Source organism: Aotus nancymaae, unplaced genomic scaffold (genome assembly GCF_030222135.1).
Source record: "Aotus nancymaae isolate 86718 unplaced genomic scaffold, 86718_ANA_hifiasm-v0.15.2.pri h1tg000041l, whole genome shotgun sequence".
Lineage (NCBI taxonomy): Eukaryota > Metazoa > Chordata > Mammalia > Primates > Aotidae > Aotus > Aotus nancymaae.
In genome coordinates, this window is record NW_026988455.1 from 13,970,289 (window position 1) to 13,996,480 (window position 26,192).

The 26,192-nt window shown below is 42.8% G+C and overlaps 2 protein-coding genes across 2 annotated transcripts; both read right to left on the reverse strand.

The window, feature by feature from the left end:
* Positions 1–3,171: 3,171 nt before the first annotated feature.
* On the reverse strand, positions 3,172–3,387 carry LOC110568535 (cytochrome c oxidase subunit 7C, mitochondrial-like). The gene has a single exon (XM_064361303.1). The coding sequence runs from the start codon at positions 3,385–3,387 to the stop codon at positions 3,172–3,174; it is 216 nt and encodes a 71-aa protein (XP_064217373.1).
* Positions 3,388–13,286: 9,899 nt separating this feature from the next.
* KCNV2 (potassium voltage-gated channel modifier subfamily V member 2) lies at positions 13,287–25,168 on the reverse strand. Its single transcript, XM_021672062.2, has 2 exons — positions 23,563–25,168; positions 13,287–13,888 (listed from the first exon to the last, which is right to left on the reverse strand). Exons 1-2 carry the CDS (start codon positions 24,916–24,918, stop codon positions 13,607–13,609), a joined length of 1,638 nt encoding a protein of 545 aa, XP_021527737.2. The 5' UTR covers positions 24,919–25,168; the 3' UTR covers positions 13,287–13,606.
* Positions 25,169–26,192: the final 1,024 nt, after the last annotated feature.

Consider the following 26,192-nt stretch of genomic DNA (forward strand, 5'->3'; position numbering starts at 1 on the left):
CCCAACCCATGTCAGTAAACAAAACAAAACAAAAATAAATGAAGCTTTTATGATTTTGAAAACAGTGTTCATTGCACTAACCAGGGGGGCCACTATACCTTCTTGGTCTCAGTTGTTTCCCTCTATAAAGTGGGGTGCAGAGGAGAGAGAGTTGGACCAGATGTTCTCACAGGGCGCTTTGAGACAGAAATAATATAGTGTAGTTGCAGTAGAACAGAAAATTCCAGGCAGCAGTTTCACATGACTAGCAAAAGGAAACTTGAAATAGCTACAGAAGCCAGGGACTAAGACCTTGAAAAACCAGCATGTGGAGCAAGCTGGCTAAGACCAACTGGACCCAACATGGAGCTGAATTTTACCTGGGATTCTTCTAGGACCTCATTAAATGCACATTAAAACACTAAATCCACCGGTGCCATGAAAGTTTTTGGTGTAAAAATGGATGACACTGCTGTTCTGGGAAATGTCCACCTTTTTCCAGGAACTTTCATGAATGTTCCACCCCTTGGTTAAAGAAACCCTTAAAGGTAGCAGCCCCAAACCCCCTCATGCCCACACTCCCCTTTCTTAAGAACGTCCACATTCCCCTTTCTTGAGCATGTACTTTTTCCTTTTCAATAAATCTCCATGCTTTCACTATTTTCTAATGCATCCTTGAATTCTTGCGAAGGTGTAAGAGCCTGAACGCTGGCTGGGGTTGAGGTCCAATGAAGTTGGGGGATCTCTCCCAGCCCACCAGGATCTCTTCCAGCTGCAACTTTTTTTTCTAAAGTGAAAGGGGCCATCCCGACTTGACATATACAGAAACAAAGGCAGAGGCTTGAGGGGTTAACCAATGTTACCAGGGCAGTCTGTGGCCAAGCCGTGAGTGGAACTATGTTTTCAGGACAGCTGGGCCAATGTGTTTTCTCCTATTTTTGCTGCCTACCTTTGGGACTGGTGAAAGCTGGGCCAGCCTCTGGTGACCGTATCTGTTGCCTTGATAGTATTACTATTACTGCTGGCACTGCTAGTTCTATCATTATTACTGCTGCCATTCATTTTGCACCTAATTTCCATACTCATTTGCAGAGTTTCTATTATTCATGAGACACAAAAATCCTATAAATAGAAATTATTTCCATTTAACAGAAGACAAGCCCTAGGCAAATTTTTACCTGAATGATTGGCCTTAAGTCACCAAGGAGTGAGTAGAAAGAGTTCGAAATTTGGAAGCTGGATTGAGGGCAAACAGAAGCAGAAGGCACTGAATTCAGGTGACTTCATCCTAGCACCTAAAATGTCTGGCAAGGCAGCTGTACCCTTAGAAGCTGCCAACCCCCTGTACCGAAGAGTGAGGTGACCTTCAGGGACACTTGCATGGAAGGTAACCTTGATGCAATAGCTATTTGACTGCGTCTTGAGCAGGTGGCCTGCTACACTCTGAGCCAAGAATAGGATGGGAAAAAAATTGCAACAAGTTTGCTTACATATGCTGTGGTACCCTTGACTTCCAGGCCACAGAAACACCCATCAATGTGATAGGCTTGGAAGAGAAGTGAAGACTTGGAATGCACTATCCCAGGAGCAGCCCTGCACATCCTCGAGTCTGCCCTAGAATGCCAAATAGCTCTCTGCCACTTCCTTGCAGAACCCACACCTCCCTTTTTCCCCATCTTAGGGAATTCACCTGTCTTTTCCTGGGTTTGGGCTACCCGTAGTTCAACGTCAACTCCAAACTCTAGTCTCTGTTCCTTTTAGTTCAGCATGATCTTGCCTAACCCTTTAACGTATTCGATGCCTGAGTAGCAGTTCTGAAACTTCTCAAAGAGGCTCCTGATTTTTCCTCAGACAAGAGAGCCCAGAGTACAGAGGCCTGTTGATTTGCTTTAAAAATCGATAGAGGTAGGGAGGAGAAAACTACTTTTTTATGCTTTGCAGTTTCTCCTAGCAAGAAGAAGGTGGCAAAACTTAATAGCTCTTTACATTAATTTTCCATTTGTTTTCCTTACAAGCATCATTTGTGCCTGGTATAAGTCTTCCAATCTTTTGTAGAAGAAAACTAACACTCAGAAAAGTTAGATAACTAGCCCCAGGTCACATAGTAATAGCAAGGGTTGGAGTTAGGATTTGAACTCAGACCTGTGTAACCTGAGCCGTAGGCTGTGGGCCTGACTGTGGTAAGCACCTACCATGTGCTGGCTGTAACTTTTAGATGCTTTCTGGATGTTGTCCAGTTCTAAGCCTCACAACAGTCCTGCAAGATAGGTCTCATTGAGTCACTTTATGGATTATGAAACTGGCTCGGTAAGGTCAAGTAACTTGCCCAAGGACACAGAGTTAGATGTGGCAGGAACAAAGTAGAATTCAGAATACTCTTGTGAGGGCTTCCTTCCTCCAGGGCCAAGAGGAAACCTAAGCTCCCTGTGCTCCATAGATTGACCTAACCGATACCTGGTTCTCCCTTGAGAACCCTGTTTCCTTATAGTCCTCTCAAGTGGTGGCTGCCTTCTATCCAACGACCCTTATCTACAGGGCCTGGTGTAAGGTAGGTGTCCTTGTAGCTCCTTATTGCTGTGTTCAGACTGTTTTCCTCCTTCTTCATTAACTGCTCCAAACCAAGCTTGAACTGCAAGTCACAGGCTCCCTCCCCTTCTTATCATAATCAACTACTGCTCTCCAGACCCTCCCTCTAATTCTTTGAAGAGTAGGACCTGGCTCATTGTCATGCTCTCTTGAAACCACGTTTTCAAAAATTATAACAGTGAGACAATTATGACAGTGAAAGAGATCTAATGTAACCAATTCTATCTTGCTTTTAACCTCCAAGCTGTCCTTGGTCATTCCTGAGTATGAGCTAAGATATCTTTGGGAGAAGCTTAGTTTATACTTTAAATGATAATAGTCCTTCCCAAAACTAAACTGCCTTTGTAAAACTAGTGAAAGGCCACCAGGTTAGGAGGATGAGAGGGGTCTGAATTCTGCCAAAATGTAAGCATAGTTAACCAATAACCAGCCATTGTTCTTGGGGTGAGGGGTCACAGGATTTGCCACTTCCCCAATCACTCCTATAAATGACAACATTACTATTTTTTTTCATGTCATAAGTTTTTTTACACACATATCTAGTATACCATATGAGTTTGATCCATTTTCCAGAGACTGAACCTCTTAAAATGCTCTTCATATCTGTTAAATGGATGAGCTGAAACATCCTTGTTTTTTAAGTAGCTGTTGTCTTACTATAAAGAAGGGTGTAGCAAATCCAGATCCAAAGTACAAATACATCATGGCTAGTAACTGCCACTTGTTTCGAACTGCAAATGGCAAATTCTTCCCAGGGCCCTCCTCATAGTGGCGCATACGGACCACAGAGGTTGTGAACCTCTGGATGCTCTGGCCCAACATAGTGCTGCTGGAAGCTCTGCGAAAGACGCAGAGACCGAGGATGGAAGAAATGGCGGCACCTCACCAAGACGTTTTTTTAAGTGACAACATTACTGTAGAACCTAAGGTTGGCCTTTTAAGATGTCTTTTTAGGCTGTTGCATTTCTGATGACCAGTTGACTACACCCCACCCAGAAGCAGACTCAACACATGAGGGCCATTTTCCACACCCTTATGATTATATCCCCAATCAATCAGCAACACCCACTCCCTAGCCCCCTGCTTGCCAAGCTATCCTTAAAAAACCCAAGCCTCTGAATTTTCAGGGAGGCAATCTGAGTAATAATGAAACTCTGGCTCTATGTGTATTAAACTTTCTCTCTTGCAGTTCCCCCACCTTGATACATCGGCTCTATTTCGACAGTGGGCAAAATGAACCCACTAGGCGATTACACTCCAACACCATTCTTCTCTAATTCTCAGGTACTTTAATACCTACATAAACGAAACTTCCAGTACCCCTCACCTTCTCACCATCTGTAGTTTTTTCTTCTGTCCTACTTCAGACGTTCACTGCCATTACTCTAGATTATGCATGGGAATGGCAGTCATTTCATAAAGTCAATTTCATACATCCCACTTTTTGATATCTTTCTTTCCAGTTCACTCCCTCTAGTGTCTGAACTTCAATAACTCTTCACCTGCACCAGGACCTACAACCTGTTACACCTTCCTCTTTACTGTTCCTCATTCCTTCAGTGGCCTCCTCACATGCTGGGAGTGCCCTCACTCCAGGACATTTGCACTTGGTGTTTGCTTTTTCCCAAGATAACCTGCGGGGTTCACCTCTTACAAGGCTTTGCTCGTGTCATCCTTCACAGTGAGGCCCACCCCAATCATTTTACTGAAAATTGTGCCTCATTCTGGTATTAGTACTCCTTATCCTTATCCTCCTCTTATGATTTATTTTCCTCCATTGTACTTACCACTAAAATATTATATATCCTTTTTTCTGTTTGTTCCTCTAGAATGGAAGCTTTATGAAGGCAGGGAATTTTGTTCACTGTAACTCAGTGCCTAGAACAGTGCTTGGCATACATACGGTTATCAATAAGTATTAGTTGAATGAAAACAATTGGCTAGGACTGTATTTTGTATACAGGTTAGTTGAACTAGAAAGTCTCTCCTTTCCAATACCCCATGTGATTTCAAGATGAACCGCAGATATAAACTAGACTTGTGGGAACCGTTGAGTTAGAGGCTTTTCTGGGGTATGAGAGGGAGTTCAAGGAAGGGATTCCATAAAACACTCCAAATGTGGGTGATTGACAAAGTAGTACCAATTAAAATTAAAAAAAAAAAAAAATCAAATGGTTGCTGATATAATGAAGACACAGAACCATTCTTATCGTTATTCTGTTGTCTTTACACACACACACACACACATTTATATATATATTTTTTGTTTTTCTTTTTTTTTAGACAGGGTCACACTCTGTTACCCAGGCTGGAGTGTAGTGGCTCAATCAAAGTTCAATGCAACTTCCATCTCCTGGACTCAAGCAATCCTCCTACCTCAGCCTCCTGAGTAGCTAGGACCACAGGTGCATGCCACCAAACCTGGCTAATTTTTGAAAAATTTTTGTAGAGATAGGGTCTCACTATGTTGCCCAGGTTGGTCTAAAACTCCTGGGCTCAAGCAATCCTCGTGTGTTGGCCCCTCAGCGTGCTGGGTGTCTTTCTATATGCTAGTCTTTGCAAAGACTGCTATGTGTCTTTCTATTATCTCTCTCTCCTGCTCTCCCTTTCTGTCTCTCACTTTTTTTTTTACCTCTTACTCTTTTGACCTCTTTTCTCCTCTCCTTAGCTTTCTCGAAGAACAAAGCAAATTATTTTTTGGAAATAATTTTAATTTCCAAAGTGTAGGAAAAATGAAATTGTCCCTTTTCCTGAGTTCTCTTGAGCATCCTGTGCTTTAATGAAATAAATGGCCTGGAGGCAGATGTGGTGAGTGGAGGTTGGTTGGTAGGTCTGTCTCTGTTTGGGTTCTCTCTCTCTACCTCCCTGTGTGGACTCTGCAGGTCTAGGAGGATGAGCAGGAAAGGCAAAAATTGTCACTGGCCCCTCATCTCATGCTACTTATGAGACAGAAATAAGTGACAGACAACCTAGAGATTTCAAAGAAAATGAAGGAAGGAGGGGGAAATCCCTTTTGGTAGTGAATCTTGAAGCTGGTAGAAAAATATAAATCCTCTTTCTGAATGGCAAATTTTAATTTCCATGAAGGGATTAGCCTGAGGGAATCCAATTTTTCTCTCCCTCAATGGATTAGTCTACATAGCTGCAAGTGGGAGAACCAGGACCACTATTCTGAGGTTGAGGCACCTGCCACACCAGTGGGAAGCAGAATTGTTCAGGAAAGTCTATTACATGGAATTTGATAGTCCTTAGTGGGCAGTAAATGGAGCAGTATGGAAAAGACAAGAAGTTTGGTTTCAGACTTGGGCCAAACTCTTGCTGCATTATTTTCTGCCTCTGAGACCTTGAGCAGATTACTTAACGACTTTGTGCCTTGGCTTCCTCTTCTGTCAAGTGGAGATAATAATAGTCCGTCCCCCATTGGGCTGTCAGAACGACTGGAGATGATGCATAATAATGATGACAGTGATGGTGTGATGATTAGAATAATTTTGGACATTTACCATGTGCCAGACATGGTACTAAAATGTATACATCGGCTTGCATGAAATCCTTAGAAAAAGTGCTTGGCATGTAGTGGCACTGGATACATATTAAGCAGCATTATTACCCAGTACTATGTAGGAGAGTGAGAAAATTATTTTGGGGGACGTGACTATTCAAGACACCTAAATATTTCAGGTTACCTTTGTATTATAAGAGAAGTTTCTGCTTCCCTGGAAACTTGATGCATTCATCAAGATGGATTAGAAACAATTGCAAACTCTCATTGGCTTTACCCAGGAGGTGTATTTCTCACTTACACGACATGTCCAACAGGGGTCAGCCTGGGTTTCTGCTCATCAACATACTCAGCCTTAGGTTGATGGACGATCCATCTTCACATCTGTCTCCACAGTCACAAAAACATAGAAAAGGAAAACTGGAGGAGAGAAGCAGCAATTAAATGCTTCTACTCAGAAATCATATCTCTTGCTTTTACTCTTTTTTTGACCAAAGCAGGCCATTTGGTCACATATAATTTGAATATGGTAGAGAAATGCAATTAGCATGCCACATATTTCATGAAAATAAATAAAATACTTGTGAACAGCCTAATGGCCTGATGACCACCACGGAAGAGCACATTGTGGATGGCAGACATTCTGCTGATAAAATATGAATAATAAGAGCTACCATGAACAGGGCACCCATTATATGATAGATATTGTGCCAGGTACTTTGCATTTGTTTATCAATTAACCCTCCCAATAAGGACATCTTAATAATCTCCATATTATAATGTGGAAACTGAGGCTCAAAGAGGCTCACTTGGCCAGGTATGGTAGTTCACGCATATAATCCTCTTGCTTTGGGAGGCCGAGGTAGGCGAGTCACTTGAGCCCAGAAGTTGGAGACCAACCCGTGCAACATGCAAAACCCTGTCTCAACAAAAAAATACAAAAAACCATTTTTTTTTTAAATATGAAAATTAGCCAGGTGTGGTAGTGGGCAACCGTAGGCCCAGCTACTGGGGAGGAGGAGGTGGGATGATCACCTGAGCCTGGGAGGTCAAGGCTGAGGTGGGCCATGACTGTGCCACTGCACTCCAGCCTGGGGTGACAGAGTGAAACCCTGTCTCAAAAAAAAAGAAAAAAGGAGGTTATCTTTAATACCTAGTATGTTTTGTTAACATACTAGGTATTATAGATAACCGGAACAAAAAGGAGCATGTTAACAAAAAGGAGTGTGTTAACAAAACATACTGGGTATTAAAGAGAACAGGAACATAGTCTGCACAGGTTTTCTGAATTTACAGGAACATATCTCAGAAAGAACAGTGCACTAGGAGACTATAGAGACTGATTTCTAGCCCTTTTTTCCAGTTTTTAATACTCAAGGACACGCTAGGATGACAAACAGGTCTTGAATGTCAACTCTGAGAGATTTGTTGGTTGCTAGAGAACTGCAACAAGGCCTTACAATGGGAATGAGTAATGTGATTGAATAACAATATCTGCCATGGACATAGGGAGGGGGTGGCAGCGTGGGAAACAGATCCAGCTCTGGGCATTTCTCTTAACTTCTCTGAGTCTTAGTTATACCACCTGCCAAACAAGGTAAATAAACCTTACCTGAATCAAGGTCAGAGCCTGGCAGAGATGATTTCTTGACATCCTCAGAGGGCACCAAAACTTCTGTTTCTAGGTGCATATATCTGAACAGACTTTATGTACACAATTCCATCATATATTCACAAAAATCCATTTGTATATTGGGATAGGGTTGTATAAGGGAACTCAACAGATTTAGTCACAGAAAACTGCTCCTAAAGAGGGCAGAGTCGGAAGACTTTGACAGGAGAGATGAATCATTTATTGGCACTGACGTATGCCAGTCATCATGCCCTACTGAGTCTTACTCTGTCGTCTGGGCTGAAGTGCAGTGGCGTGATCTCGGCTCACTACAACCTCTGCCTCCCAGGTTCAAGTAATTCTCCTGCCTCAGCCTCCGGAGTAGCTGGGATTACAGGCGTGCGCCACCACACCTGACTAATTTTTTTGTATTTTTAATAGAGATGGGGTTTCACCATGTTGGCAGGCTGGTCTCCAACTCTTGACCTCGAGTGATCCACCCACCTCGGCCTCTCAAAGTGCTGGGATTACAGACATGAGCCACAATGCCTGGCCAGACATGCCTCTTTGATGGTAAATCTGAGGACTGTGTTTCTCAGTTCAGGGTGGTGACTGTCGGACAAACATGTATCATCGATTTGGTGGCTACTTGGGGAATATGTACAATATATTTTTCTTAAAATATTCAAGATGTATTAATTAAGTTTCCAGCAGGAAATAGATGGAACACTCGTGGAGTTTGATGGAAGAGATTTTAATAAAGAAAGATTTCATTTACAGAGGTATGGTCAGGATGAAGAGAGCCAACAAGGCTCGGTAAGATACTCAGGAGCTAGCAACAGTGGGAGGCCATTAGCATTTACCGGCCTGAAGGAATAACAAGTGGGAAAGGTGTTTCTGGGACCTGTGAATGCTGTGGTTAAACAAGAACGCTACTCAAATGAGCCACAGCTGTAGGAACTCAACTGCTGCTTAGACTTGACAGCGGATAGAGAGAGGGTGAGGAGTAAACACCCAGAACATTCTCTCCAAGACCCCACGGAAATGCTGCAGGGCAGAAAAGGGTAAATAATGGCTGTAGGAAGACAGATGGAGAAGGCGTGGCACACAAGAATAGACATAGATGGCAGAATACAAATTTCACATGACTTTTAAAAACATCACATAAGGAGAGACCAGGGAGGGAAAGGGGCACTGGAGTGTGGGGACCACATCCCCTTGACTTGTGGAAACAGGACATCAGGTTGGGAGGAGGGAGCTTGGAGCTTAATGAAACATAAACTCTTTTCTTGGACCTGGAATCTTTGCAGAGAGGTGATGACTGATGTTTTCCCTTAAATTTGGGAAAAGTTTCTTGTGAACATGTCCACTTACTTTTTGAAGCCAAGATGAAACAGGGGAAGTGTTTTTGGCCCAGTTTGGATTAGTTAAGAAGAATTAGGCAGGCACTAGTGGAGGAACCTAAAGCTCCTTGGCATGAAGGTTGGGACCAATTTAAATAATGGCGATGGTCTTTTCAGAGCTCTTTTTTGTGGTTGCTCATACTTTGGAAGATTTCCTTTTCTTTTCTCTTTAACAAAGAAGGTCATTCCAGTCCACCAATGAGATCAACGATATCTATTTCCAGTGCTGTACCTGTTGGCCTGGAAACCTATCCCAGCTGCTGGGCCAGAATAGGGCTACTGTCATGTTTTCTTGTTCCTTTCTTGGTTCTGCTCCTCCACAAAAAGCCAAACACTCCTCCTGAGATCCCACCATGAGGGCAGAAGAAGCGGCTACATTGCATTGTACATCTGCATTGTCCCATTTAATAGCCTCCAGCCACATGTGGACATTTGAATCTAAAATAAATTAATTAAAATGAAATAAATAAAAAATTTAGTTCCGGAATTACGATAGCCACATTTCACGTGCTCCCCAGCCACACGTGGCTGATGGCTGCTGTATCAGACAGTGCACAATTAAATTTCCATCATTACAGAAAGTTCTATTGGACAGAATCATCTAGATCCTTGTGCAAAACCCTGGTTGGGCTAGAGGGCTGGCAACAGGATTCAAAAGCTGTCTTCACCCCCACAGAATTCTCTCTTCAATAACAGGTGACTCTGTCTGGACTTGTATAATTTTCCTATACAGCTAGCAAAATCGTGATGATGATGATGATGATAGTGACCTAAATTTATTTAGCACTTACCATGTGCCAAATAGCACCTTAAGAGTTTCAAATATCTATCATATCATGTCATTACCACCACAACCCTGAGAAAGACATTGTTATATCTCCATTTTAATGATGCAGAAACCGTGGCTGAGGGAAATTGTGGTCCCACCACTATTCAGTTATACCACATGAAATTGCCAATATTCAGATATTTTTAAATGCAAACGGCAACTTCATATGGTTTAACCTCTTAGTCAATGGCAGAGCCAGGTTTCAAACCCAGACCCAAAGACCGTGTCAAGTTAAAGGAAGCTAAGCCTTTGTAAATGACCACCTTGAAACCTATGCTATAGGAGTGCTGAAGGATTACGTGAAATACTGTTGGATTTGTACCTGGTACACAGTGAGGCTTTTGAAACATTCTTTTTGTTTTAACTTCCTAGGATCTGTCAGTCTTACTTGCTGGGGAGGCAGTGCACAGGTGTCTGAGCAGATGTGGCTAGTGAGATTGGGAGGAGGGGCCACTACCATTTACTAGATTCCCTCCCAGGGACCTGGAAAAGTCCATCCTTGTCATCAAGACCTCTCCCAACCCTTCCTCCACAGGTCCCTACTCCTTTCTCTCAGGCAGTCTCTTCTGCTGGGAAGGTGTGGACCATTCTCTCTGGGCTTCAAGCAGAGACGAGGTGATGGACATTGGCACTTCCTAACAGCCCCAGCAGATGCACTTCATTAGCAAATGCCTCTCTTCAGAGACCACAGAAGGGGCTGGAGGTTGACAGGAAGAGGCGGCTGCTGCATTGAGGGTTTTAGGTGGTTATATAACCTGTGCTCCAGACCTCCTGCACGTTGTAACTGCGTGAATGCATCTGGCAAATAAATTAATTAGAAATTTCTTTCTTTTATATTTGGCAAGAAGGGAAAGAATTCTCCCTTGGCTGAGAGGCCTGTTGTTTGGGCGGAGTTTTAGGATTTGGGGGTAATTTACATCCATAAGAGTAAAATTTGTCTCTCAAAAGCAATAGTATAGGATTGCCAGATTTAGCAAATGAAAGTACAGGACCCCTGAAATTAGAATTTTAAATAAAGTTTTTTTTTAAGTAGAAGTATATACCATGCAATATTTGGAAAATTCTTCTACTAAAGATTATTTGTTGTTTATCTTGAAATTTAATTTTAACCAGTGCTATGGTAGGGATGTGTCTCCTCCAAAATTCAGCTGTTGCCAACGTGAGAGTTTTCAGAGGTGGGTCCTTTAAGAGGTGATTAAGCCGTGAGAGCTCCTCCCTCCTGAACAGACGCAAGGCCCTTATAAAAAGGGATTCTTGTGGCGTGTGGTGCATTTGCTCTTCTGCTGTGAGGATAGAGTGGTCCTTCTCCCCTAAGGAGGATATAGCTAAAGGGAACCATCTTGGAAGCGGAAAGCAGCTCTCGTCAATGAACAGAATCTGCACATGACTTGATTTTGGGCTTCCCAGACTCCAGAACCGTGAGCATCAAATGTCTGTTCTTTGTAAATTACCTAGTCTGTAGTATTCTGTTATAGCAGCACAAACAGACTAAGACACCCCAGGCATCCTGTATTTTATCTGGCAACCTTATGACAGTAGGGCTTCTGTCCACCCTTCAGAGGCCAGGTCATTGCTGATGATGTTAAGAACGCTTGGGATTAAGGGGGAAGGAGATGTACATCTAGTTTGCCAGCTACAGCCTACTTTCATAATCATAGCTCCTTACGGGAGGGCAGAGCAAAGTGATTTAGACTCCTGGCTTTAAAGATGTGTTCCCGTGCACAAGCAGCATCAGCATCACCTGGAACTTGTCAGAAATGCAAATCCTTGAGCTCCATCCCAAGCCTATTGATTCATACCCCAGGGACAGGGTCCTGCACGCTCTGCTTTAACAAGCTCTCCAGGTGATGCTGATGACACCAGTTTAGACCTCCATCAAGAGCCTTGGGGCTCAGACAGACCTGGGCTTGAAGCCCAGTCCCACTGTTTGTTTACTGGCTGTGTGTGAATGTAGTAGAATTACTTAATTTCTCTAAGCTTCCATTTCTTCCTAAATTAAAAAGTAATCCAATACCTTATTAAGGGATGTATTAAATATTAAATAAAGCTAGATGCTACATATAGCCCAAATTGCCTGCCTAAATTTTCTGTCATTGTAAGCAACTATTCTCTCTCTTTTTTTTCTCTCTCTCTCTCTCTCTCTGTCTCTCTCTGTTGCTTGCATCAGAAATTTATTCTTATGACACAAGAATAGGTCCGGCCATGCCCTGAGACAAATTTGAGGGTCTGCATGGCAAGCTCCAGCTCCAGGGCAATCTTTGTGTGCTCAGTTCAAAGGAGCCTTTAATTCTCAACACTGCAATTTCCAATAGTCCTATGGAAGGAGAAAGGAATTAAGAGGAAAGGTTACAGGAAAAGAAAGGACCAATTTCCTGTGGGCTCTGATTCTCTAATCTAGCGACAGTGAGAGTGGAGGGCCACCCTGATTTAATTCCTTTAGTACAGGACTTGGGCCACAGCAATTGTTCAGAAGTTAGGATATTTTTTTCTCTTCCTTTCATGGAAAGGAGAGAGAAAAAGGAGGCCTGAGGTGGTGAGAAGAGTGTGGGGCTCCTTTTAATGGGGGAGGGTTAGTAGATTTAGGCATGTTTTCACAAGTCCAGTCTCGGGGCTCCCATATTAAGTCTAGATAAGAGTTTCTCCAGTTAGGCACTTTTGACATTTTGGGTCAGATAGTTCTTTGTTATGGGGGCTGTCCTTTACTTTGTAGGATGTTTAGCAACATCCTCAGCCCTTGCCTCTTAGATGCCAGAAGCCCCCCTTATTCCTCACAGTAGTGGCAGTCAAAACCATCTCTAGACATTGCCGGATGGCCTCTGGGGAATAAACTTGCCTTTGAGAACCACTGGTCTAGAGATTTCATTACATAATATCAACTTAAATAATTTTAATAGCTATCATTGGTTTAGCACTTACACATATTTATTATCCCCAGACTCATTTTACAAAGTAGGTGTATTTATTTATTTATTTAGGGTCTCACTCTGTCATCCAGGCTGAAGTGCAGTGGTATGATTATAGCTTATGCTAACCTCAAACTCCTGGGCTCAAGGGATCCCACCTCAGTCTTCCAAGTAGCTGAGACTACAGGTGTATGCCAGCACACCAGATAATTTTCAATAATTTTTTGTAGAGGCAGGGTCTTGCTATGTTCCTCAGGCTGGTAAGGTAAGTATTACCTACATTCTACAGTTGAAGAAACTGAGGCTTAGAGGGTTAGAATCACTTGCCCAAAACCACACAGCTGGTAGCTTTGAGATTACTGAGGTTAGTCTAACTCCAAAGCTTGTAAAATTCCTGCTGTTATACTCCCTTTCTCTGGAAAGTTAAGAATTAAAAAAAATTTTTAAAGTAAAAAAATTTTCTCAAATCAACTCAAGTCAAAAAGTATTTATTGAGCTAGATGCCACAAGAAGCTACAAGAGAAACCTAAGCTGTTGCTCTGCTCAAGTTTTCAATAGCCATGTCCTTGAGAAGGTCAGATGTTTCACACAACACAGTGAAAGAGCATTATGAGGCATTCTGAGTTTGGGCCAAAATGAGCATTTCTAGAAGAAGAACTTTGTGAACTGAATGTCCTTTGTGTATGTCTGCTTCACATTTCCTTTTGCTGCCAATCATAACAATTAAAAAAAAAAAAAAGCAATGGAGCCTTGAAGTTCATGGAATCTACCAGCAACATATCCTCTAAAATATTAATTCTCTTGGCTTGGGTTGGGCTGTGGGTTGCTTCCAACCAAACACTCAGCTATCTTCTTTCTGGCCCTCTGCATGAAGTTCACCTCTCCCCTCTCCCTACACATGGCGGTATACTCATAAGCCTTCAGCTTGCTGTAGTAATCAGAAAACTTGTTGTAGAGGATGGAAATAGGCATTCCGTTGAGAATGATCCCGAAAGCAATGCAGAGGAAGGCAAAAAACCTGCCCAGATGGGTCTCTGGGTACATGTCCCCGTAGCCCACGGTGGAGATGCTCACCTGTAGAGGAAGGAAAGCAGGATGGAATTGTTAGTCCTAAGACCGGGGAGGAGAAGAAAGGGAGAGGAGCAGGCAGGGAAGTGTCCTTCTCTCTGTGAGTGCACCTGGGAAGTGGGAAGTGTAATGGCTTCCCATGGAGCCTGCTTTAGGAGGTACCAGGAAAACTACCTGTAGGACCTGTATCATGAAAGGAACGGAAGCTGTGGATGGAGCTGAAAGACTTTGGCTTAAATCCTGACTATGACTTACGCATCTTTTAATGTAAGATATTGGAGGAGGTAATACCTATTTGAAATGGTTGTTGTAAAGAGCATTTAGAATAGTATGTTAAGTTCCTGGTGTAGAATGTGCTCAATAAATGATGATCTTTGCCTCTCCAACTTGGCTGGGACCAGCTTCAGGACAGGGGGTCCCTGGATTTGCCTATACACTGTATGTATTGGAAAAAAGCTTGGTCTTAGAACTGTCAGACCTGTGTTCAGGTCCTGACTCTGACCCTTTCCAGCTGAGTGACCCGGGGCAAAACCTTCAGACTGTGTTTAAAATTTTTTTTATTTTTCATTTAAAACAGGAGACAACCATCTAACTCTCAGTCTTCTTGTGAAGACTAAATAAGAAAATGGATATAAAGCACTGAACACAGTACCAGGCATACAAAAGGCATGAAACTCCTCCCTTGTCTTCCTCTCTTCTTTAGAATGAAGACAGTTACAACACTTCTTAGAGTTATGTAGTTCAAATGAGAGACTTTATATGAAGGTGCTTTAATTGCAAACATATGGAGAAATGCTCTCATTATTTTGTAAAGGGAGTTTTGTAAGACATCACTGACCAAAAATATGTTCACCCCTGCATGAAATACTTCTCATCACTCTTGTCACACTGATTTAAATCCCACTAATTGGAGATTTATTTAGGTCAACAAGCTTCTGTTTTAAAGTGCAGTTACCCATGGGACTAGTTTTCTGTTACCAGAGAAAAGTCCTGGAAAAATTCCTTGGGGACTGTTTTTTATGCCTCATGTACTCCCTTTGATCCCCAGAGTATTGGCTAAATTACTAGAAGCCTTTTAAACAGAGCCGTTGCTTGCAATTGTAAACATTTTTACATTGCACAACTCCAGGGGCCACCCTTTGCTTTGTATTTGGGTAGTTGATGCCATACTTTTCCAGCAGACGGCAGTAAAGCATGTGGTCATCGTGTTGATCCATACTGAGGTGGACGTTAGCTTAGCAATGTAAACATTTTTGTTTTGACAATGTAAGGGTTAGTTTGAACCTAGAATAGTGCAGTTGATTGATTAGAATGAAATGGAGAAGTGAGCCAGCTGGAAAAATCTGAGGGCACTGATAAGAACCACAGCTCCATTCAGCCCATGAAAAAAGAAAGGGTACACCTCGTTTTTGGGGCTGATGACGCACCTCCTCTCACTCACTGCTCTGTCTCTGGTGAGAGGTGCGCAGCCTGTTTTCTGTAGCATCAGAATACAAGCAGGCATCCAAAAGAAGCAATGTGGTATAGACAAGCTGAAAGAAACAGGGACTACACTAGACTTTGTGGGTCTGAATCCACTTCCCAGCTGAATAAATTGGGCAGATCACTTAAATTCTCTTGGCCTCAGTTTCTACTTTTGACATGTGTGGTATCTACCAAACAGAGTAGATAGGAATTGAAGGAGTGCCTGGCACAGGGGGTGTGAGCAATAATATTAGCCATATGTCATGTAGGCAATCCCAGGGTCCCCCATCCTGAAGCCGGGCCCCGCTGAGGAAAGGCAAAGATCAACATTCATTGAGTGATTCTGCACCAGCAACTCTATACATGCCATGCTTATCAGACCCAGAGGCTGTGGAAACAAGCTCCTCCCCAACTCCATCCTCTGGCTCCAGTAGAGAATCTCCTTTTCCCAACTTCTGGACCAAGGGGTGATGTAAGGCAGTGATAAAGTGAGATTGCGGGTTAATCTCCAAGTCCTTTTTGTTGCGTGAGTGGGTGTGTGTTTCTTGTCATTGGCCACATCAAAAGTAAAAGAACCCCAGGCTGATCTCTCTCCAGGTGTGTGAGCTGAACAATAGCTTTCATTTGTCACTAACACCATCACTCACACCTCTGGATGAAAGTTTAGTCGACTTTCCCTGGTGGAGGCCTAAAGGAAGTTTGGATTTAGAAGTGAGTGGCAGGAAGCAGTAGTTTAGAACAGCCGTTCCCAACCCATTTGGCACCAGGGACCAGTTTTCTGGAAGACAATTTTTCCCATGGATGGGATTGGGGGAGGGGATGGTTCGGTTCCATCTCAGATCATCAGGCATTAGATTCCCATAAAAACCTAGATCCTTCACGTGTGCAGTTCACAATAGGGTTCCTACTTCTATGAGAATCTAATGCTGTCTGACAGGCTGATCTGACAGGCGGCAGGGCTCAGTTGGTAATGCCTGATGGCCCTCGGCTCATTTCCTGCTCTGTGGCCTGGTTCCTAACAGAACACAGACAAGTACTGGTCCACAGCCCTGGAAGTGGGAATCCCTGGTTTAGAACATGAGACATCCATGGAAGTCCATTGCAGAGGCCTTGGAGGAAACAAGTCACTTAAGGGTTCAGAATGGCGGGGATGGGAGAGGGCAGGAGGACACCAAGGAAGAAAAGTAATTAAGACAAATGGCTTATTTTCAACTTTTGACCATTCTGCACACTGGCTTTGCTTCACCCTTAAGCCAAACTTCATTATTTATTTATTTATTTATTTATTTATTTGGCTGAACTTTGAGTGAAAAGTCAAAAGCAAAAAGAATTGGCTCAAAGAAGAATATATATTTGATGTGCATAATATGGTCCAAATATTTTTGTCTACAATCTCTATTTTTAGAAAAAGATATCTTCTGCTAGGAGGCTATATGTGACTAGTCCCCAAGAATTTATTCAAAATGTACGGTTAATTTATGTGTTGTCTATTTTGTGAATAATTTAATTCAACAAGTGATCTGTTTCTTGTTCTTTGGCTCCAGGAGGAACTCAGGATTCCTTGGCTTTTTTTCTTCACATTCCATAGGCCAAGCCATTTCTCCCTAGATGGGAATTAAAAACTGAAAGCCCCAAACTGACCCAAGTGACCTCATAGAATGAGTTCCATTAGCAGGAGTTGGGTTTGGAAATGTGACCAACATTTCTGCAATCCATCTTAACATCCTGAAGAAAACTGGCTGGCTCAGCAACTCTACAAACTGGAAACTTAACCATTCTGCTGTAAACGTATATACTTGCCTTAGCCTTAGGTCCTAAAGCCAGAACGTGACCTTCCCCTGGCAGTTTACACACTAAACAGCAAATCCTGGCAAATATTATGAGGATAAGCATCAATTTTTTCTCTAAAACTTCAGAATACTTGGATTTTTCATTTAACAAGGCAAATTTGTTTCCTTCATAATGAACGAGGAATAGAATAAATCTTGGCACCCACTAGTCCATGCATGCAGGAATTATTTTTCAAAATAATTAATACACTTTCTGTTTTCCAAAGGAATTAGAGGTGGTAAAGATGGACTTTTTTGGATAAAATTATTATAAGCCTCAATACACATTGTCGTTCAAAGTATTCAGCTTAAAAGGCTGTACTTACTCATGCTATTGTTGCAACAAGTATATTTGGAATTCCTCTTTTGGGTTATAATCTGCACAGTAGATTCAGTGGCAGCAGGTGGTCATATCTACCTTGATGGTTTACACTAAGTGTCAATCTTAAAATGTCTTAACTATTGCCGGGCGCGGTGGCTCACGCCTATAATCCCAGCACTTTGGGAGGCCGAGGCGGGTGGATCACCAGGTCAAGAGATCGAGACCATCCTGGTCAACAAGGTGAAACCCCGTCTCTACTAAAAATACAAAAATTAGCTGGGCATGGTGGTGCGCGCCTGTAGTCCCAGCTACTCGGGAGACTGAGGCAGGAGAATTGCCTGAACCCAGGAGGTGGAGGTTGCGGTGAGCAGAGATCGTGCCATTGCACTCCAGTCTGGGTAACAACAGCGAAACTCCGTCTCAAAAAAAAAAAAAAAAAAAAAGTCTTAACTATTTTAAAATATTGAATCCTGCCTTAAAAAGGTAAAGATTTAGCAACATCACAAAGAAGCAAGTAAACGTATCACAAACACTGAAGGTAATTCCTCAGTGGAATTCTAAGAATGTCTTGATTAGTGGAAGCGCTGTTAGGATGAGATTATAGGTGACTACCTTCAAGAGAACAACCCTCATCTGTATCTTACAGTTCTGACATGTTTGTAAACGGTACAATAAGGGGCAGGTGAGCACAGCTAAAGCAAAATTAAAAATGCAAGTTTGAGCTTCCTTGCGTTTCTCCCTGCCCTCAACAATTCTGTCATGTTCCACTCACATCATATTGGTTAACATAAGGAAGATACTTTAAAGATACAAAAGGAGATCGCTCCAAAATCAGGAATTCATAAGATCAAAAGTAGCAACAGTGCCTAAGAGCCTTAATCCCATTTGTAGCTCCTGTGCTATTTCTGAAGGAGCTAGGAGAACTCTGCTACCTTCTGTGCCAGATATTTATATGTTGTCTCTTAGTCCCAAGCCTGGCACCCTTCTGTATTTATTTTTTCTGTAATTCCAGAACTGGGAGTCTGTGAACTATATTTCTCAGATTCTCTTGCCCACTGTCTTCTAGTTATGTTCTGCCTATGAGAGACTGGAAGATGGCATGAGGACATAGGAGTCTCTATTCCTGCCTCTGGTTTCTGCCATCATTCCTCCAATCGCAGCCGATAGCTATGGTTCAGGCATTTTTTGGCATTCCTGGCATCAGCCTCTATGGTGCCAATTTAGGAGTCCCTGCAACAGCTACACAGAGGCCCCTCCTCTGGACTCTTAGGTTCCGGTAGCAATATCTTTTCCCGTTTATTCTCCCAATTCTAGGGGCAATAGCGAGTTCCTGCAGTTACCAATCTCTGGATTATCTCAGTTTTCTCTTTCTGCTCTTCCAGTCTTCTAACAACTATCTATTTTCCTATATTAAATTCCTATTTGAAATATTCACCTTGGTACCTGTTTTTCTGACTGCAACCTAATTTATTTTTCAAAGGGGTTTCTTCAAAGCAATCCATGAACAAAAATAAAATAAATTTCAGTAATCTTGTAAGTGCCACCTATTGACAAGGAAATGACAACATACTTTAGGAAAACAAAGATAGGAGCAAGGTCTCCGGGACATAACGATCTGGTGCTTCAACTAGAGATAAATTTTCTTTTTGAGAAGTTAGTTTTTGAAGGAATGGGTTCATGCCATATTTTCCCATTTGGTTCCTTCAGCTTTAACTTGCCTTGGAAAACTCAGAAGGAAATGGTTCATTCAAAGTCTACTTATTCTTTTCTGCTGAAAAAAAATCCCCAACCACCCCCTCCCCCAAAAAAAAAGAAAAAGAAAAAAAAATGTGACATGTCAAGGCTGAAAAAAAGAAAAAATAGAAAAAAAAAACCCACACAGGAGGCCAATGATTACAGCTTCATCACAGAGCTCATTGCTCTTGATGAGCTGTGTCATGCATTTCCCACTCCCGCGCAACCCAGAGAGCCTCAGGATGGCTTGAGCTGCTTTAGGCATGGGCCTGTTTATCTGGACACTCAGAAGTTCCCCATAATGGAACAGCTGACCTTTTTTGTATGTTTCATAGTCTCTTTCTTTTCCCCAGTAGAGAAGGAATCATTTCTGTTTTATTTTCTTCCCAAATGAATGTGGAAGCAAAGGTTATTGCTTCCATGTGATAAAGACTATCAACTACTCAGGCATGGTAGCTTCTATTTATTGCAGACTTACTAGAGGCTAGTGGGTTACATATGTTTCCTATTACATTAGTGCTCACAAATAACTTCCATTTGACAGATGAGTAAGACAGGTCTATCTGACATCCTAATACATGAGCATTTGTAGACATAAGTGGCCAGGAGGGATTTGTTTTGCAGCTGCAGGAGAATTCACAATAATGAAAATTACTGTATTGCTCTTAAATCCCTGAGTTGAATTACAGAGAAAGTTTGCAGGATCCTTGCATAGGGAGAAGAAAGATTATTAAAAACAAGTCAGATCTGGGGTTGTCCAAAAGTACTAAAAATAAATAAAAGAATTGATAAGAGAAACTCTCTGTAATGTGGGATGAATATTTCACGAGGGATATAGCCCCAGAATGCTGGAAGAAAATGCCAATTACATTTTTCTTTATTTCATCTTTAAAGTTTCAATCTGTGAGTGTATGTTTTCTGATGTGTGTAATATATTTGAGCAGTAATATATTATTGCAGGAGAAAGATTGCATTATTGGAACTAATTATTTACATCTTTCTGTATCTAAGCTGTTTTCCATATGACTTTGCAGTGCTCTCCTACAGTAGGTAGACTAACCTGCCCTGCCCCTTGACTTGCAGCTTGGCCATGTGACTTATTCTGGCCAATGGGCTAAGCAAATGCCATGAACAGAAGCTTATGCAGTGTTTGCATGATGAGGCTTGCATTCTCTCTCTTACTCTTTGCCACAGCCATGGACATATGGCTGCTGGGGTCTGCTGGAGGAATGTGGACGTGTAGTCTAGTCTATCCCTTCATGCCAACTGACCATCAAGCATGTGAATGAGTAAAAACAGCCTCATGAAAGAGAAGTCCCTTCTAGTTGAAACCAGAGTAAATGCTGACTTTTAAATTCATGAGCTAAATAAATGCTTCATGTTTTAAGCCACGGAGTTTCAGGGTGGTTTATGATGCATCATTATGGCAATAAGTAACTTCTAATTTATAAGTACATACACATTTATCATGGGTATATGCCCCAAATTTTTTTAAATGATAAGATGCATGATCAATACAATGCTTAGAAAACACTGGATCAGTTCCTTTTAGGAGTCGTCTTCTCAGATTGTCATGTCTGTTTAGTCAGGTGCATTTAGGTGAGTCTCTTTTCGTCTTTCAAACTTTATCTCAATGGCATCTTCTCCAATAGGGCTTCTCTGACTATCCCATTAAAGACAGACTGTACCACCCGATTCACTCTCAATCTTGTTATCCCACACAAGCTATACCAATACCTGAAATTATTTATTATCTGTCTTTCTTCATTAGAATGTAAGCTCCACAAGAGAAAAAATTTCATTGTTTTTTATTCTCCTACCCTGTATCCCTAGTGTTTAGAATACTACTGGGAACATTGGAGGTGCTCAAAAACTTACTGCTCAATGAATGAGGTGAATTTTGGTGGGTTACATGACAGATTGGTCCTAATATTTTGCTTCTTTTCACTTTGCATCTACATATTGGAAACAAGACATTTCGTCCACATCATTTTGAAGTGTTCTTTTCTCTTTGCTCTATTGAGAATATAAACCTTTAGTCTATATTATGTAGTGTAATTAGAAGTATAGAGAAGAACTGGATTACTGAGATAGCAGTCCTGAGAACAGAGCACTCTTAGGGTATTCAAGGGCAATTGCTCCCATTGTTTTCATAGATTAGTTTATAAATAAATATAAATTATCAGTCTTTTATCTAATTTATAACAAATTTTACTGGTATAATTCTGAGAATAAAATGGACAAAGACCATTGGTAAAGGGTAAGGTTGGTAAATGGGATGGTTGGAATGTGCATAATTTGGTCTGTGAAAATAGTGTATGAAAAAGGAAATTCATACATATAAGAACAATAATTGGTAATATTTATTGATAAAAACTGGTGATTCAGTTTTTGTGAAGTTTATGAGAAACATTGCTTTTGAGTTAAATGTCAGTTAAGATAAAAAGGGATAATTTGAAAGGCTTAGACTTCATTGTAGATTAAACAGACAAGAAATTTAAGTGAGATCAATGGGTATTCAGTTCAAAAAAAAATTTTGCTGGTAAAAATCCAACATGAGTAACATTATTCTTTATGTATTTTAATTAAATTTTTTTCTCTAGCCATATCCCTTTGAAAGTAACATAACTTTTATCAAAGTATTTGTTAATATACAAAAGGTTGAAAAAACTTTAGAGGGTTAAAACTGTAGTATCAAAGAGTCTACTAGGTCTAGTGCCTTGATGAACTAGCCTTTAGAGATGTGGAGATGAATAGAAATTTGACTCTCAAATGTTGTATCATTATCAGTGTGTGGATTTACTCTTCTGCTTTCCTGCTTTAGTCACCTCCAAAGTAAATGTCATTTGCTGGGGACAGATCATCCACCATAAGCCTCATCTGTACACATGATTTATCCACTATGGGGATGACCTTTCATCACTTGGAATATGATCAGAGAATCAGCATTTGGATAGCTTATTCAGAAGAGCCTTGTGTCATCTTGTCACTGAAGAAAGCTCACATATCCTTTATACATATGACCTCCCTGCTTTCAAAGGGAAGGAAGACTTACACTGAAGTGCAGATTTCTACATGTCCAACCTCCCTTTTTAGAGGTGAGAAAACAGAACAGGGAAGGAGGGGTTGAGGTTTCACAGTTAATCATTCAGGTTCATGGCAGGTCTGGTACTAGAATCGGGTTTTCTAAATCTTCTATTATGCTACATTGGACTGTCAGTGGCCTTGGGTTGAGTTTGTCTGAGTAGTGCATACCAACTGTGGGTTATGACATATGCAGTGTTAATGCTGACAATATCTACTTTTTGTCATGGGAAAACTGGTTGTATTTGCTTAATGTTTTTGAAGGTATTATGATCTACTTTAAAAAAGAAAACTAAGGAAACTATACATTCAGTTCTTTCCTTTATATATTCCAACTTATTCATTGATCTGAGAAGACCCGATTAACATTTATTTCCAGAGATTCATACACCATAGCTCAAAATACAGATATTTGAGTAAATAGTACACATTATAAAAAGGCAAGCTCCAAATAAAAACGACCAAAAATAACTATTGTACTAACTGTACAAAGTCAGCAATGCGTGCAAAAGAACTAAAACTTGAAAGAGATAGTGCTTGGGTATGGAAAAGGCGTGGGTTTTGGAGTTGGGGGTCCTGAGTTTTAGTTCTGGCTTGGTCACATCTAGCTGTGTGTCCACACTCAAACTCTCTGTACCTCAGTTTCACTAACTGTAAAATGGGGCAATAACACTGCGTCCTGAAAGAATTTTAGTGAAGTCAGAGCAAGTTTTGAATTGAGATGCTTTTTCCACATTCAAATTTAACTGGAACCAGAAGTGATGGGATTTCTGTTAGGGTCAGCATGGTTCAGCCAAGTCTCACCTCCTTCTCTGTATAAATCTACAGTTTCTTTCAAAAACTGAAGCCATTTCTGCTTGTCCCCTTAAAAAAATGGTGGTCATAACCATCTCACAGGGTTGCGATGCCAAAATGAGATAATCTTTGTAATCCATTTAGGACATTGGATGTTCAATAAATGGTAAATAATAGTAACGGTGATGAATCATCTTTAAAATCTGTCTTTCAAAGGTTTGAAGACTACATCTAGATTTGGAGATGTCTACGATTTCAGTTACTTACTGAACTGCTGAGATTGTCTTTCTAACACTTTGACATCCAGTGCCATTTTGTTAGCTGTATGCAGTGACCGGGGATGAGGAGGAAGATGAGGATCAAACCAGCCTGGTGGCTGATAACCAGGGAAGGGAGGAGCAGCTCGTTGGGCTGGGGCAGAGGATGGGAGAGCCCAGGGCCATGGTACTCACCGCGGCCCACCACCAGGAGTGGGGGATGGTGGTGAAGTTGGTGCCGGGCACATCGTGCTCCACGGAGTAGACAGCTGCGGCGAAGGTGAGGATGCCTATGGTGATGAAGAGCAGCAGGCAGCCCACCTGCTGGTAGCACTGGCGCAGCGTGAAGCCGAAGGCGCGCAGTCCGGTGGAGTGGCGCGCCAGCTTGAGGATGCGGAAGATGCGCATGAGGCGCATGATGCGCAGCACCTGGCCCACCTTACCCACGCTGCCCACCGTCTGGCCGCGCTGGTGGTCCTCGCCCGTGAAGCACTCGAGCAGCAGCTGCAGGTAGAGTGGCAGGATGGCCACCAGGTCCACCAGGTTGAGGGCGCTGCGCGCGAAGCGCCTCAGGTCAGGCGTGGAGGCGAGGCGCAGCAGGTACTCGAGCGTGAAGAAGCCGATGCACAGCATCTCCACGTGCTCCAGGATGGACCGCAGGTCTGGGCCGCCCTCGTCCTGCTCGGAGTGCTGCTGAATCTCCTCCACAGTGTTGAGTGCTAGCGCCACCACAGAGACGAGCACGAAGATGCTGGAGGCCACCCCGATGGCCTTGGCGGCCACCGAGGAGAACGGCTTCTCCATGAGGTTCCAGAGGCGGCGCCGCAGCGGCCCATAAAAGCGCATGTCGCGGAAGAGCTCCTCTGCCTCCTCCAGCTGCGCCTGGGCGCGCAGCTCGCGCTGGATCTTAAGCTGCTCACTGAGCTCATCGCGCCGCTCCTCGAAGCAGATGCGGCAGCAGCGCGGTGTGTACTTGAGCCGCACGCCCCAGTAGCCCAGCTCCTCCAGGAAGCAGCGCGGACACAGCTCGTCCAGCACCAGCAGCACCCCGGACAAGTAGAAATTGTAGACCAGCTGGAAGACGGCCGGGTCTCGGTCGAAGAAGTATTCGTCTGTCTGCTCCTCGTAGTCGTCGCACAGGCTTAGCTGGCGGCTGCGGCTGGTGGAGGTGGCCAGGCGACCTAGGCGCGTGTTGGGGAAGCTGGCCAGCTCGCAGTAGTCCAGCTGGTAGCTGTGGCCGCCCACGTTCACATTCAGCGTGGACAACACGGCCGGAGGGTTGCTGGGACCTTCAGGCTTGGCAGTGGTGACCTCCTCTGCCCGCTGGTCCTCCTCGGCCGGTTCGTCCTTCCACTGGTCCTCCTCCTCCCCATCCTCGTCCTCCTCGATGTAGTAGTTGTAGTTGCCCTCGGTCCATCCTTGGATACTGGCCTGGGAGCCGGAACGGCCCCCCAGGGAGCAAATGCTCTTGCGGTGCTGGCTGCCCTCATTCTCTGTCGTGTTCCAGGGCTTGTAGCTCCAGGACCGTCTCCTCTCGCCCTGTTTCAGCATGGCTGCGGGAGATAGACGCCTTGCTTTTTCCTCGTAGCTGTCGTAGGGTCCCTAACCTGCTCACTGCCTCTAGGAGGACGGATCAAGTGGCCTGCACTGTCTCAGGCCAGCCTGGACCGGCACATCTAGGGGCCCAGGCATTGCCACCAGAGCTGCCCCTCCTCAGGCCCTGGGCAGGCCAACCCAGCCTGCGGGGTCTGAACACAGTCAGCTGTTGACTGCTCTAATCTTGCTGACTGGGAAGAAGCAAGTGTTAGGAGGGATTTAGAACCTCTTAGCCCATTTCCTCCCCCACTCCCTCGACCCTGTGACGTAGAGGATGATTATGTGGTCTTAAATCTCTAGAGAATCAGAAAAAGGCAGAGATTATTGCTAATAAAAATGTCAATCAACCCTGCTTTTAGGAAGTGCTCAGAGTATGTGCGCTGAGATGAAATGAACTGAATTAACTATAGAATACGGATGCCTGTGTCTTCAGCTTCATGACTGAGATTGTAGCCTCTGCCCTAGGTAAACTCATCATTAGCAGGGATGACAAACAGCAACAGAACAAAGCTGACTTCATGACAAGTCAGTTTCCCTGTCAGCAGAACCCTTCATTTAGAGCATATATGATCTAAAGTAATCTCCTTGTCCATTCACATGATCACTTTTTTTTCTTTCAAATGGATACTCCCTGGGGGTACTGCTCTGAAGTCCAGTCAGATCCTTAAGTCAGTTTCAGCTTCTCTCTCTCTTCTTTTTTATCTCCTCCCTTTCTTTTAAAGGGTAGAGATGTGTTTCAAGGTAGAATTCCAGAATGATTGGAAGATGTTTTTAGGGCCTCACAACTCTGCTCAGCTGTATTAGGCCATATTTAAAGGTGGCCTGACTTCCACCCAAAGAAAGAGTCTTCATCATCCTTCAGAACATCACTTTTTCAAAAAACCCTTTTTCATGGTTAAGGCACTGTGAAAATGCTGGATATGGAAACATGTTGGAGACACAGTTGCAGCACTCAAAGAACTCCTGGTTTTTGCTGGGGACATAAACCTGCAAGGATAACAAAAGATCCAGTAAAAAAAAATACTGGGGACTGGAGAAGAGGGCGGGATTTGCTTTGAGCAGGAAATTTTTTTTTTTTTAATTCAATTTATTCTGCATAGCTAATACACATTCAAGATAAAAGAATATTGGTAGAAAGGCACATTACAGTAGAAAGTTAATGTCTTTCCAACCGTAATTTCAAGCCATCAGGTGTACCTCAACAAAGCAACCACTGTTACTACATTTTG

What these genes read in the sequence shown, in the direction of transcription:
- LOC110568535 (XM_064361303.1), bottom strand. Translation starts at nt 3,387, where the DNA reads ATGTTGGGCCAGAGCATCCAGAGGTTCACAACCTCTGTGGTCCGTATG.
- KCNV2 (XM_021672062.2), bottom strand. Translation starts at nt 24,918, where the DNA reads ATGCTGAAACAGGGCGAGAGGAGACGGTCCTGGAGCTACAAGCCCTGG. An exon ending in ACTCCTGGTGGTGGGCCGCG is followed by an intron (nt 13,889 to 23,562) that starts GTGAGTACCATG and finishes CTTCCTCTACAG; the next exon opens with GTGAGCATCTCCACCGTGGG.